The sequence below is a fragment of the Phaenicophaeus curvirostris genome, chromosome 8 (genome assembly GCF_032191515.1).
Source record: "Phaenicophaeus curvirostris isolate KB17595 chromosome 8, BPBGC_Pcur_1.0, whole genome shotgun sequence".
Classification (NCBI taxonomy): Eukaryota; Metazoa; Chordata; class Aves; order Cuculiformes; family Cuculidae; genus Phaenicophaeus; species Phaenicophaeus curvirostris.
In genome coordinates this window covers 19,571,800-19,586,332 of record NC_091399.1, presented here as the reverse complement: position 1 = coordinate 19,586,332, position 14,533 = coordinate 19,571,800, and the positions used below count along the sequence as shown (strand labels likewise).

General features: G+C 54.6%; 1 protein-coding gene across 1 annotated transcript in view; it reads right to left on the bottom strand.

Moving 5' to 3' along the window:
* Positions 1–14,533, bottom strand: part of CACNA1E (calcium voltage-gated channel subunit alpha1 E) — a 137,816-nt gene that overhangs the window by 83,208 nt on the left and 40,075 nt on the right. Inside the window, exons 4-5 of the mRNA XM_069862676.1 lie at positions 6,159–6,265; positions 5,591–5,730 (exon numbers count right to left, since the gene is read on the bottom strand). Of these exons, the coding sequence (XP_069718777.1) occupies positions 5,591–5,730; positions 6,159–6,265 (247 nt within the window). The remainder of the gene's footprint in view (positions 1–5,590; positions 5,731–6,158; positions 6,266–14,533) is intronic.

Genomic DNA, 14,533 nt, shown 5'->3' with positions numbered 1-14,533 from the left:
GCGTGATGAAGGCGAACACAAAATCTGCCTTCACCAGCCTTCGATCTGGGGGAAAAAATCATCCCCCAAGGCCACCTCTTCCCAGAGAAGCCCTCAGGATCTGGTGCAGGATGGAGCATCCACTCTGCGCACCCCTCCTGCGCCTCCCTCCCACCTCCCGCCCCTGCGACGCTTCGCAGCAGATGCAGGATCTGGCAGGGGGAGGAGATGCTGGTGAAATTGTGTTTGCACAAACTAAACCTGGTGGCATCAAAGTCATTGCCAAGAGGCTGGGGATCCAGCCCCACAAAGACAAACGCAGCACATGTAACTGCACGGCGCGGCGGGAGGTGGCTGAACTCATGCCAAAGGAGAGGTCCATGACACCCAAGCCTGGGTGATACCACCTCCCCACATGAGGATGTGGTGGGAAATAATCCTTTTCCCCTTCCCTTGAGCCAAGGATTGACCCTGCAACTCCTCTCCTGGAGCAAGGTCCATGGCCGTGCAAAGAAATGGTGCGCAGGGACTTTGCAGCTTGACCCAAGGCTTTATACCCCACGAGGAAGAGGGCTTCTCCCCAGCCCGGGAGCCCAGGAGAAGGGTGTTGGGGCTGCAGCAGCAGCCACAGGGACCACACGGGGTGGAGAGTGCCTGGGGAGGTGAGGCGATGCCCCCAGTGACACGTAGCCCATGTGAGGGACTGACTCGCTCCACAGAAGCTGCAAGAAACCAGCTACCCGTGGAAGAGGAGCCAGGAAGGATGGGGAGAAGCACATGAGCAGCACACAGGCCAGATCCTGCGTGAGGGAAGGGAAGGATGCTTGTCCCCTCAAAGCCAGAGCTGTGGGTCTGCCTGCCCGGGCGGTCACACCATGTCCCTCCACCACCCATCCCCAGCAGCATGAAGCCTCTTCCCATCCCTTCCCTTCACCGGGTCAGCAAAACAGCATCGGCCTTTGTAAAAGGTGTTGATGTCAGGCATGTCCCGTTGCCATGACATATGGCACATGAATCATTCACAAAAGCTGGAAAATTAATTATTCATCCAAACGAAAGACCAAACACTTCACTAATTGTCCTGGAAGGAAAGAGCTGGGAAGGGGTTAGGAGATGAGGAAGACATCAGGTTGGAGACCTGCACCATTCATGAACGGAAAAGAAGGGAAGAGTTAAAAAAGTCTTGGCTGGTATAATCAAAGCTTTGCGCTGCTTTTGGACTCAGGGTTGCCTCTTTACTGGTTTATCTTTTGGGACAACACTCCTTACAACAGCACGTTCTCCAGCAGAATAATCCTGTCACGATGCTGCACTTGCGCTCCAATTTAATGCTTGTTCTCCAAGCCTCGTATCCACAGGAAAGCAGACTCCTATGAACCACTTTGTCTTGCTTCACTCCAGCCACAGCTGAAAATCAGGGCATGGGTGTACACAGGATTTACCCAGGAGGGCAAAGGGAGAGGCCAGGCTCACAACTGCCTTTTCAGGGAGAGGACTTTGGTTTCTGGGTCAGCTCCTGGGCCTTGGAGAGCTGGGCTTTCCTCCACCAGCACAGGCTGGTTCTTCTCTGGTTGGCGAAGGGCACTGCCGGCGATCATTCATTCCTGCCTTCCCTTGGCCATGCTCCACCCCACAAAATCCCTTAATATAAACCACAGTGCCCGAGGGCTTCACAAAAGGCATTCAGGTGTAGCGGCTGTTATTAAACCTACCAAAAAAACCCTGACGCCAGCTCTTCCCTTTAGCAATCCTGGTGTATTTATCCTGCTTTTATAGCAGCTGCTTCCCCAGCTCCCAAGCAGCACAACTTCACAAGGGCCTTTTGATTTACATCTTGATTTTTTTCCATCGTTGGAAGTGTTCCCCCATCCCTTCACCTCTCACGTAACATGTTATTGTATTACTGCTGCAACTCCTATAAAAAAAAAGCTATGATTCTCAGGCATTGGAGTATGTGAAGCACATACCCGCCTGGATATTTTCATCTTATATTAACCCCTTCAAATATGGCATAGGACAAAGCAGTTTGGATTAGGATGCTCAGTCTTTACTCGTTACACTAATGGCACCCAGAAAGCAGGGACCTGATGCTCCAGTTGCTGATGGTTGAAGGTCTTTCAGCCTCTCCCTCTCAGGACCACCGAGTAAGAGTTCACTAAGTTCCTGCTGCCCTTCCTGACCATTTCTGGGGAGTTTTCCCCTTTTTTGGTCCAGGACATATTACTTCGAGCAGGTCACAAGCAGAGCTTCAGTGCCTGGTCAGGTCTGGTTCATGCGTAGGCAAGGTGAGCACCTCCAAGTCCCAAGGTAAGCACAGATGTTCCCCTCCCCAGCTCTGCCTCAGAAGGAGTGAAGGTATTTTATGCACCTTTTGGGTGAAAATTTTTTTAGCTGGGGGAGAACAGGCTGTTTTTTCAGGCAGCGATGATGATTTGGAAACCACAGGTTATAAACAGAGCAGGTTTACAAATGTGACTATTAGTTCCCCAGTGGAAGCTTTAGCATCAGGGAGTTCTAGGTGGGCGTCAATTTCCGCCGAGATGGAAAAAAAATCTGGATTTATTGACATAAGAAGCAAACACTGGTTGAACCCAAGTCAGTGCCATCCATTCCTTCACAGGGTCTCAGGAGATCGTTCATTGCAGCAGCCCCTCATTAAGCTAATTAACACCAGGGAGAGCGCGCTCAGGATATCCCACTCTCATGGAAACCCCAACGCGGTGTCTGCAGTGGTGACATCTCTCTCTTTGGACACATGGAAAAAAATAAGATAAGAAAGGAAAAGTAACGCTCTGTGTCACCCTCAGAGGGACAAGGGCCAGCGAGTGTGATGCTGGGTCCCTCGGGATCATTTGGGGTAGGTCCTACTCACATAGACATCTTCTCCAATCCATACTCATGGGAGGCACCAGCATCTCAAACCAGTGACCACATCCCAAGGTGAGCACCACCCTACACCTCTAAAGCTCGCAACGACCCCTCCACTACAGCCACTGCCTCTTGCTAAGTGGTGGCAAGATCCCAATGACCATCAGTTCTCCCAAGATCTCTATCCAGACACTCACATATTAATTAAAGTTTGAAACTGCAAAGACAATCCTAAGCCCGCTGGTTGCCCGCACACATCCCTCATGCAGACTTCACCACCCGCCTTACACAACCAACACAGCGTGAACCGCCAAGTGCAAACCCTCTCCCACAAGCTGTTTGCAAGTCATTTGCCAGCCAAGGATTATTTGCTGAAGAAATTTGCCGATAATTCAGCAGATCAAACAGGCAAGAGTTTCTTGCAAGGGAGGTGCAACCACGGCACTGAAGAACAGCAGCTTTACCAGCACCACATGGCAAAAGCAAGAGCTGAATAGCACAGAGAAGCCCACGACCTGGTCCAGCTGATCCTTCAGTGACCCAAAACTGGTCCAGGATGAAAATCTGTGGGTTGTCTCCCCTGCCCATCACACAACAGAACTCACCCTGAAAGCCCAGGAAGCCCACGTCAATGGGTGCTGGGAGCACCGTAGGTAGCTGTGCATTTCATGGAGAGGGTTCCACCCCGCTGGAGCAAACATCAGGATACGAGGGTGGTGAAGCAGACGGCGAAGGGCTGTGTGCCGTAACTGGCACGGTCAGGGGAACTTGGGCACCTCCTGGCAGGACGGCCAGCGTGACACTAACAGCCCTTCATGGGCAATTGATTCCCTGGCACAGGGCCCGGTGCAGCGCGGCACTGAAAGGACCTAGCGAGGCTTTCGTGAGTGAGTAATTACCGAGCGCTGACTCAGCACCGGCTCAGTTACAGTCAACTCACCTGGAGCCACGGGGAGGGCAGGGAGAGGTCCACAGCAAACCCCACCTTCCAGCCCAGTAGAATCATAGAATCATCAGGTTGGAAAAGACCCACTCGATCATCGAGTCCAACCATTCCTATCAAATACTAAACCATGCCCCTCACCTCCTTGTCCACCCATCCCTTAAGCACCTCCAGGGAAGGTGACTCAACTCCCAGTGCTTCCCCTTGGTCAAAGTCCCAAACCATAACCAGGCTAGGAGACAGCTGATGGGCATTTCCCAGCCAGCCGGCTGCTTTCTGCACCCTCAGCCCAGCACCGCAGCTGCACAGCATGGCTACGACATCCCCTCTTGTTGCTACCGGGATTGACATATGTCTCATGCCGTCCCCAGAGCTGAGGACAGGGATGTAAACCACTTTTGCCCGGCCCAGGAGCTGTGCCCGCTGCTGTCCCCACAGCAGCAAGCCTCCCGGGCACAGAGCACTCCCCCAAGAGTCACTTTGCAGATGCAGAAGAGCCAGAAGTATCCCATGCGATGGCTGCACAGCCCGCAGGCAACCTGTTTGGTGTCCACCAAGAAGAATCACCCCAGCACCAGCACACAGAGATACCCTCCCTCCACAGGCAGACACGGTCCCATTACCCAGCAAGGTCACCCAGGTCTGCACTGGACCAGGGAAGCCAAAACATTCCCAGTCGTGTTCTCCTCAAGCCTTCTTTCAAGCACAGTCCCAGCCTACACCTTTCCACCATGGACAAGCAGTACCTATTGCCACATCCCTGGCAGCACCAGGCTCAGCATCCTTCTCTCCTCCTCCAAATACCCAAACAGTGTCACGTCCGAGGTGGTGCCACTACCCTGCAAGCCAAGAGACAGGACTGTGCAACAAGCAACTCAGCAGAGACCCCAGGTATCTCACCTGGCTCCCGTGCCTCAGTTTCCCAGCTAGCCCTGCAGCTGCTCTGCACCCAGCAGAGCTCGTGAAGAGCTTAGGAACCCACAGGCACCACCAAACCAGCTCCTCTGCACATCATGTTTCCATCAGCATGCAAAAAGAAAGTGCCACAATGCAGTTGCTCCTTCCCCGGGACCCCTTGGTGGCTGCAGGCAGCCCCTGCCCTCCATACAGTGCGGCGTTGGGGGCGTCATCCCAAGGGGCTGCGGCTCAAGCCGATTGCCAGTGCTGGCTAACACAAGCCCAAATGTCCCTGCTCGTTTCTGTGTCATCGGCACAGTCCATCACACCACAAGTAGAACTCAAATCTAGGCCACGTCTAGGCAGGCGACATCACCAGTGACACAACCGGCACCTGTTAAGCTCCGTGTGCTGCCACTCCCAGCATCGCTGCTACGCATCGGGACGCTGAGCGAGCACGTCCTGGGAGCACAGCCCCACCCAGACTTCATTCCCCAAACACCGGCACCAGGCCAAGGCTGCAAAGTGCTTGGAAGGGTAAGAGGAAAAGAATTTTTCTTCTTCCCCAGGTAGGGACTGACCAAAACCTCTCCCAGACCACATCCAATTGCTTATCAGGCCCCTATCTCATCCTCACCTCACCCCATGCCCAGGTGGGTGATGATGCCCTCAGAGCCAGTCCTCCTCATCCAATGGGGAACCTTGTCCCACCATCAGCAACCCGCAACAAACCCAACGCGGGAGCCTCCAGAATGGAGAACCACCTCCCTTGTTGGGATGAAGGAAAACCAACGGCAGCAAACCAGGGCCTTGCCCCACATCCTGGAGCTGGTGTCCCCACCGTGACGAGCCCCTGCATCCGGCTGCCCAACCCCACTGATGGCCCCGTGCTGCTCAACTCACCCGCTGAGGACCACGATGAAGTCCATGACGTTCCAGCCATTGCGCAGGTACGAGCCCTTGTGGAAAACGAATCCCAGAGCCACAATCTTAATCCCAGCCTCGAAGCAGAAAATCCCAATGAAGTAGGGCTCTGTCTTCTCCTGCCAGAGGGGAACCAGCAACACGGTGAGAGGGGGAACTGGGCAAACAGAATTCCAGCCATTTCACACTAACTCATGTCCCATCCCACCCTCCCCGCTTTGTGAGTTTTCTCAGCCCTTCATCAGCCAGCAACAACATCAAAAACAAAAAGTAGGGACTACGACGCACTCAAGTTGCCCAGTCCCCTTTCCCTACCCTACTTTTTAAGGGGCTTAAGCCTTCCTGAACCCTTTCCATGGAGAAGAAGTATGTGACAACAGCCTCAGGAAGGCTGGAGGAGCTGGTTCAAGGAAATCACCTCCCCTAACACCTTGTAACCAGAAGAATCTGGCAGGTAGGATGGGGTGGCTTCCCTTGGCTGATGCCCCTGCTCACCCGCCAGACCCCCCCGACCCAGGGCAGAGAGGGACAGACACGGGGTACTTACTAATCTCCGTGACATGGGTGTCTTGTCATCCTCAGGGAGGTGCTGCTCGAGGGCCAGCACGATGCAGTTGGCAATGATGGTCGCCAGGATCATGTACTCGAAAGGAGTGGAGGGGAGTTAAGGAGCAGAGAAGAGGTGGATGATGCCCCCCACCTACCAGCCCACCCCTGCCTGCCCCATGTTTCTTCTGTTTGTTATTCACTGCAGGAACAAGCACACACGGTGCCCAGGTTTCACCACCTCCTGCTCCCAAACAGGAGGGTAAAGCCCGCCTCGGTGCTGTCTGAAAACAAGAGGGGACAAGAGAACTGAGAGCCCTCGGGTCCTTCCCCACTGGAGACCTACCGAGTCTCATCACCTCCCTCCCAAGGCAAGAGGACATTTAACCGACAGCCTTTGCTTGGCTGTGAACTATCTTAGGAGAGAGAAGCCCAAAAGATAGACACAAGGTTGAAGGTGGACGACCAGGATCTGACCAGGCTGGGCTTCATCTGTAAAAGAGCTTGGAATTATTCCCTGGCAGCATCAGGGAGGCTGTCCCTTGCATGGGATGCTGGTGGCTGGGATTGGCACATCCCTGGCACGTCACGGCCTCGCTGCTTGCCTTCTCTCTTCCATCACGAAGCAAAACTCAATGAAGCTTGGAGGAGGAGGTGTCATAGGCAGTGCCACTCCTAAGACATCCCTGTAGGAGAGACTATCTGCACAGCCCAAGGAAGACAGGACATCCCTGGGAAGTCCTGGGGATCTGACCTGGATCAGCCCACCCTGTGTCCCGAGAGTCAAGGGTCCCTGGCCAAGCACCCTGCAGCAGGTGGCACTGGGAGCTGCAGAGCACGAGGCTGAATGTTTCCAGCTCAAGATGCTGATGCTCAAGGTGCCTGGGTCCGAGCTCCTCTTCAGGCAGGGAAAAAGGCTTCCCAGAACACCTGTTCCCAGCTCAGCCACATTTCAGCGAGACCCCAAGAGACAGCAGCACCTTATCAACAGGATCTGGTTGGACCCTTACGAGCAACCTAAATGCTACAACCATGTATAGGGCTATGCACCCTTTTCTGGGACCAATCCTGCACCAGAACAAGTGGCATCAAATGCTGCATCTGAGGATCTGAGCAAGCAGGGAGGGGACTACCACCTGCCCAAGGCTCCTGTCTGCAGAAAGGGGATGTGATCCCACCTGGGATACATTTGCCCCTAAGGAAATCATCTGCACTCCTAATATCTCAAGACACAACAAGGACCAGGACCCTGCATGAGCCCTTCCCTACCACGTCAAGCTTCCCCAGAGCTTGTGGCTTCAGGTTCACACCGCTCAGGCTGGAAGGTGCTGAACATCCATGTCATCACCCCTAGGAAAAGAGATGTTTTTCTTTTTTGTAGCCTTGACTTTTGGCGCTGACTACAGGAAAACAGTTTAAACAAGTGGCCCTGAGCCCATGGGCAAGAAAGGACATCCCAGTGCTGGCCATGAGTATGGGAAACTGGAAACCATTAATTGACTCCGGCAGCAACAACTTCATGCCTGTTGTGGCTCACGGGCAAGGTAGGAGCAAGGCCACGCATCAGAGCATGCAGAGCCAAGAAGAGCCTGCAGGAGCTGCGATGTATTTAGCCCAGGAGGAAGAAGAGCCAGGGAAGATTCAGCCAAGGCATTTAAAAGGCCACTCAGTGAAATTAATGGTTTCTAAGTTAAAGGCAAACCAAAAGAGAGACCGCTGCAGCGCTCACTGCTGTGAGCCTGGACCTCGGTGCCAACCCAGGGCGAATTGCAAGCAGCTCCTCATGCTCAGGGAGAAGCCAGACACCAAAAGTTCTCCTCTGAGGCTTCATACAAGTGAGGATTTTGTCACACAGCGCCTGTGAAAGCCACGTACGTTCCCTGCTTCCCACCTCTGGCCGCATGCTTCAGCTACTAAACAGACCGCGGCGCTTGGTCCCGAGCCACCAGCCTATTTGGGGTCTTTTGTTTCATTTTCCTGAAAGTCTGCGAGCAATTAGCACAGGCTTAAAAGAAAACAGTGCGTTAGTGAGGCGGTGCAGCCAGTTCCCCAGGTGCTAAGCACATTTGCCTAGATGAGAAGGGTGGGAACAGCACAGCGTGTCCACCTGTCGGCGTGTCCGCCTGTCTGCCCCAGCGCGGCTAACCTCGCTGAGCATCCTGCACTCCTCCCCACCACATAGGCATTTACCAGCACCTCCTCTCTCCTGCAGCTGCTAGTCCCACAGGGGAAACATCAAAGCAGGGGAAACTCAGATTTTTGAGAGCCAGCAGCATGGGACTCCTGCCTGGCAATGGTTGGAGGGCTCAGGACCACCTCTGATAGATCAGCTTGCCCCTACATTTCCTTGCTGGCTCCAACATCTGGCTCAGCAGCACGAGGATCGGTTACGAATTCAGCACAGAACCACATCCCCGCTCCATCTCCGATGAGCACAAGGCACACAGGTCAGGAGATATCAAGATTAAGGGGAATAGAGCAGTCGCCTCCCTAAGCAGTGACCTAAGCACAAGATCGCTGCCAAAAGAGACTCTTCAAACCCTGCTTGCCCAGATTTCCAAGCATCCAAACCCAGGTTATTACATTTGGTTGAGAACTAGAAGGCATCAACCTCGTGGGAACAAGCTCCAGTTGCACCAGCTTTTGAGAGGCCAAGGGTAAGAAACACCTCCCCAAGGGACAGCAGGAACATCCAGCTGAACTGGGGGAAATGTTCTCCACACACTTCACTTCTGCCAAGGAAGCATCCTCCCAGCTCAAGGCTGGAGCCCACCGGACAATGCTCTCACGCCTTTGCTTCCTCTCTGCTTAGATGTCTAATTACACAACCTTCCAGTCACCCAAAACACAGAGTAGCACTTGCCTCCCTCCAAGCCCAGTAATGAAAGCCTGTTTCCCTCCAGCTTTCTCCTCCTCCTTCGTCTGGCTTCTCCTGGAGGATCATTAGGGAGCCGATAAAAATAGGTTTTCTTATTGATTTATCTCCTTTACCCAACACACTCTCCCCTGCACCGTTGACTTGTTTCCTTAGCAACCCGTCCGATCCCAGTGTACGCCACACCTGCAGCTCCACACTTTCCTCTCAGTGTGTTTGAGGGAGGGTAGGTGCCTCCAGGCTACACGGACACCCTCCGCCCCACCACCACCACCCCCCAGATCTCTGCTGTGGCCCACATGGAGCAGGCACTGCAGGCTAAGAACCCCCATGCCTGGAGCTGGAGCTCCATGGTGAGGCTGGCAGGGAGCAGCAGGGAGGAGTCCAGCCACCACTGGACCCCTGCTTCCAACTACGTTCCCCCTTTTCATCTCCCCCTCCAGCAGGGAGCCAAAACCAGCCCAGCTTGAACATCTGCATTGCTAAAGCACAGAGTGTGCTGAGCTCCAAGCCCTGAAGATGGATTTATAGTGCTGATGGCACATTGATGTAACCTCCTCAAGAGGCTGGGCGCAAGATAAATCCCTCCTCAGATGCAGGCAAGGGCCAAAAGCTGCAGAGAGTCCCCCTCCATCTCTCCATTTCAGTGACCGTGCTCTCTCCCTGCTCCTGGGCAGACAGATGGGGAAGGAGCAGAAGACCCAGAGGAGTGAGGCCACGTGGGCATCTCCAAAAGGGCTCTTGGGGAAGCCACCTCAGAGGGTCAGCGAGAAAGGCAGGAACAATTCAACCTCTTCCCCTGCCTGCATCATCCAGTGCAGTTCCAACATCTCCTAGAAACTCAAGTCTTCATTTCCCACCACTCCCCCGGCCTGCCCAGGTCCTGCTGTGCTGAGGGGCTTTCCCTGCTCCCCAGGTGACAGTGAGAGGGAGCTACATCTGTTGACTTCACCTTCATAGAATCGTAGAGATTTGGTTTGGGTTGGAAGGGATCTTAAAGATCACCCAGTTCCAGCCCCCCTGCCAGGGGCAGGGACACCTCCCACTGGATCAGGCTGCCCAAAGCCTCACCCAACTCAGCCTTGACCACCTCCAGGGATGGGGCAGCCACAGCTTCTCTGGACAATCCGTTTCAGCTTAAAACCATTACCTTTTATACTGTCCCAGCACCCCCCCGATAAAGAGCCCCACCCCAGCTTTTCTAGGACCTTTTACCGGTCTCAATCCTATCACTGCTACCTGCCCCACACAGACATGGTATGACAGGAAGAAAGACCCACCACTTCAACATCTCCATCCCTAGGACATTCCAACTCCCCTCTTCTCAGCCACAAACTCCATCAGGAAAGCGAGCACCTCCTCTCCAAGTCTGTTTTCCAAGAGACACCCAAAATGCCAAATAGAGAAAAGACCACCAACAGTCCTAATTCAGCTCTGGGTTTTCCCAGCCCTACAGCATCTGCTTGGCTTGTCCCTGAGGACAGGGGGATCTTGCCCCATCAGGTAAGGCTTTCCAGTGCCCTCAAGCAGCCATAGAGTCGTGCTCCCTTAGGACTGCCCCATCCCTGCGCTCTACCATCCAGCACCCCTGTCCCATCTGTGCTTTGCTGGGGTCAACAGAAAATGATGCCCAGGGGGACAAGGTGCTGAGAGGCTCCAGCTCCTCCAGCGATGCTTTGGATGTGAGCCAGCTCCTCGGTGCCCATTACGTACAGCGAAACAGGCTCAGGAGAGCGAGCGTGGGCTCAGGGCTGTGCTCACGTCTCTGCACAGCTCACAGGGAGCACCCGGGTGAGACACTCAGCCTGCCTCAATCACACTACGTGGACACGCCTCAGTTGAGGAGACTCCACTCGCTATCTGCTGCAGCCACCGATGTCGCTGCTTATGACTCCAAACCGTGGTGGTGTGGTCTCCAACGGGGGCTAAACCAAAGGCAGTACCAGCGAGAAGCTGGTTGAGGCACAGCTGCCCCGCACCGCTGCTGCTCCCCAAGGGATGTGGGCATGGGGTGGAGGTCTCCTCCTCCCCCACCTCACCCTGTGCTTAAAAACTGGAAATCACATCTCTTCCTCCTTTTCTTTTAATAGAAAAAAAAAAAGAAAAAAAAAACCAAAAAAAAAACCCACAAAAAAGAACCACATCATGTGATTTTCCTGCCTTAACATCAGTTTTTTAACTTTGGTTGCCATGGCAACAGGATGCAACTTGGTGTCACCATGACAACAGCTGCTTCTGTTTAAATTCACCATCTGACAGGCAGCCTCGCTCTCTCCTGCTGTCAAAAAGATGTACCTGCCATTACACCTACTCGCCCCTCCCCAAAAAAAAGCATTTTAGAAATCTGATGAATGAAGGGCACGGAAAACAGGAGGGTAAAAACCAACACGTTCTTGGGTAGCACCAGGAGTGAGCTGCCCGAGGATGGCATGACATGGCGTGGCTCTTCCCGCGGGGAGGGGACACCTGCCAAATCTTGGCTGGGCAAAAGCAAAGGTGCAGGAGATGTTTGCCCTGGTGTGACATCACCAGGGTCCCTGAGGGACAGTGTCCGCAGAGCATCAGAGATGCCCAGCTCAGAGCAGGAGTCATCACCAGCAAAACAAGTCAGGCACACACGGGTGTGCATCCCACAGAGATAAAACCCCTCCGTGTGTTGGACTGGAAGCACGCACTGGGGCTTTGCAGACACCCCGGCTTCTCTTGGCCAAGCCCTGCACAAGATTTGGTCTTCAAAGAGGCTGAGATAGGAGAAAGTCCTCGTTGTAGCAAGCAGTAAGGTCCCCAGAGAACTGATGGAGATCACCCATCCCTGCCAAACGACACGGCCAGGTCCAGTGGCCAGCGTGTGCCTGCAGCTGGAGGCTGTCCTTGGGGACACAGCCAGAGCCACACAGTGTCATCTGGCCTCTCTAGGACGGGAGAGGGATCTTATCCAGGTCAAATGTGATTAAGCGGATGAAGAATGGAGCAGATATAGAAGAGCTGCAGCCCATCTCGTGTGCTAACTGAATTGCAGCTTCCCAGGCAGCCAAACAAATGAAATCAGTGCTAAAGGCCTGGTCATCAGCAGGACAGCAGGCAGGACAAGGCCTTTTTTCCAAAGGAGAAGAGGAGTAGGTGTTCCTACAGCCAAACCAGGAGCTGCCTCACATTTTGAGCAGGATCAGTGAAAAGAGCAGCTCCAGAGGAGGTAACACACTGGCCTTTCCAGCAAGGAACTCGGCAAAGACTTGTCTCCCCAAGTAGCCGCATCCCAATCCCAGTTGCTCGTATTTCTCCTCCTTCCACTCCATGCATCATCCCTATTTACACTGGGAAGCCAAACTGCAGAGGCTGCTGGTTATAATTATACAGTTACCCAGCAGATATACAGGCCTGAATCACCAGTTATTTTTAGCCCTATTACCTAGTCAACTGGAGCTGGATGAAGAAGAACCTCCACTCCTCCTCACGCTCCACCCAGCCCCCTTGACTTTCCTCCGTGCCCGCTCTGACTCGCAGCGCTGGGACCAGCAGCTCTCGTTGACGGGGGACAAAATCCACATTCACCTACGCATATCACCCTTGCCCAGGAACGATGCCGTGGTCTCCACACCAGGCAGCTGAGATGTTCACACGTTTTCCCTGGCCAAAAGGCACCAGCAGCGTGTGCCAGGGTACAACTACAAGGACAGGAACGACTTGTCTAACCAACCTCACCAAACTGATCACCAAAAAGCCTTGTCCAAGCCCTCAAGAGTTCAAGTGGCGTAGAAGAACCCCAAGATGAGTGAGTTTCTCAGAAAGAAAGAGATGGCAGCTCGGTGGGGGATGGCCAGGGATGCTCAACTCCCACACCTGGAGCACACTCGTTCCCAGAACTCACATGGGGATATGTCATTTACTTCTGGAAAAAAATTATAATATGAGTCCATCTCCCTCATGCATTGCAAATATCGTGAAAGAATAATGCTGGGGTGTTTTTACCACGCAGTTGGTGAAGCTCTAGTCTCTAGGAGACAGCGGCTGCCTAGAGATGAGGCATCTCACCGGCACGGGACCCTGGCCCACGCGGGGAGTGCCAGGCCAGCAGCAGCACCTCAGCTCCTTCTTGCTTTAAATGAAAGCCGAAGGGGTGAAGCCCTCCACACCACACTGAAAAAGCACATGAATAATTTGGCGTATTCTGGAAAAGCAGGCAGGCCAACCTGGCCGCTGCCCTGCAGAGCTCCGAGCTGAGCTGCTAGGTCTCCATTCTCACCAACGCTCCCACAGCCGCCCACCTCCACTGGCAGGGACAGATTTAGGGGATGCCGTGGGGAATTCAGTCCCTCCAAGCTGCCCCTTCACCCCCAGGTCACCTCCCCAACCCTGGAGGCTTTATGGCTTTCCAGCCCCTGCCTGGCAGAGGCTTCACCTGACACGTTGCAGCTGCAAGGACGCTATTTCTCTGAGGATGCTCAGCAGGGTGGGTGACCTGCCCTGCATCCCTGCGTCTCACCGGGCAGTTTCCCCGTGATACCTGTTGCTCTAGATCGAGGCATCGCTGCTTGGCACCAGGGAAAGCTCTCCTGCGCCTGCCGGAGGAGCCAGCAAGTTAACCAACAAGTTGCAGAGAGAGAAAACGGCAGCGGCAAGAGCTGCATGTAATCACCACTGCAGAAAACTGCACAGGGAGGGACCTAAAGCCGAAGCGTGGCCACACGGAGGTTTTCAGGCTCAGCTCCTCGAAGGGGGCAAAGCCCACGAGAGGTCTCAGGTGCTGAGCCTAGGCTGATGGAGAGATGCGGCGCTGGGCACCAGCCAGGGCATCGAGAGCCACCCACAGGGAGGGTGGGAGAGGAGAGAACCACGAGGGGGTGTACGAAAGGGTGGAGGAGCAGCAAATCTGCACCCTCCACCCAGCCCTAGGCTGAGGGGTCCCTGGGATAAACCGTGGTCCCCTCTACCAGCCCCCCGTGAGGCCATGTGGCACAACCAGAGGTTTCCAGCGTCTGCCGCAGGGAGAGGGCAGCCAGTTCCAAGAGCCACCGTCGGGGCCGGGGGCTGCAGAGCGAGGGTGGCTGAGCCCCTGCCAGGAATGATCAGCAGCAAACGGAGCACACGCAGGCTGGTTGAGGAGGGGACAAAGCCGCCGCCCAGCAGGGACTGGAGTTTGCCTGCTCCCGGGGGTCTGTCATCCATGGGATAGTTGGCTCCAGGCGGGGTGGGGTGGCAAAACTCCCGCAAGACATTGAGGCTCAGAGGAAAGGCCACAACCTGCTACCCCCCAGCCATACGGACGGTGCATCCTAAAGCAGCTTTAAACAGGCACCTGAGCATCCCTCCGTGCCAGCACAGGAGGCTTCCAAATCCAAACCTGAGGAAGGGCTGGGGGGCTCCCCGTGGGAAGAAGGGGCTCAGCTCCCTGCCAGGCACCGAGCAGAGCACGAGAGGGGTTGGAGCAGCAGGGCGAGGAGATCATCCCTGCGAGATGATGAGGGGACAGGGCACCCCTCTCCGCGTGCCAAAGGAGAGCA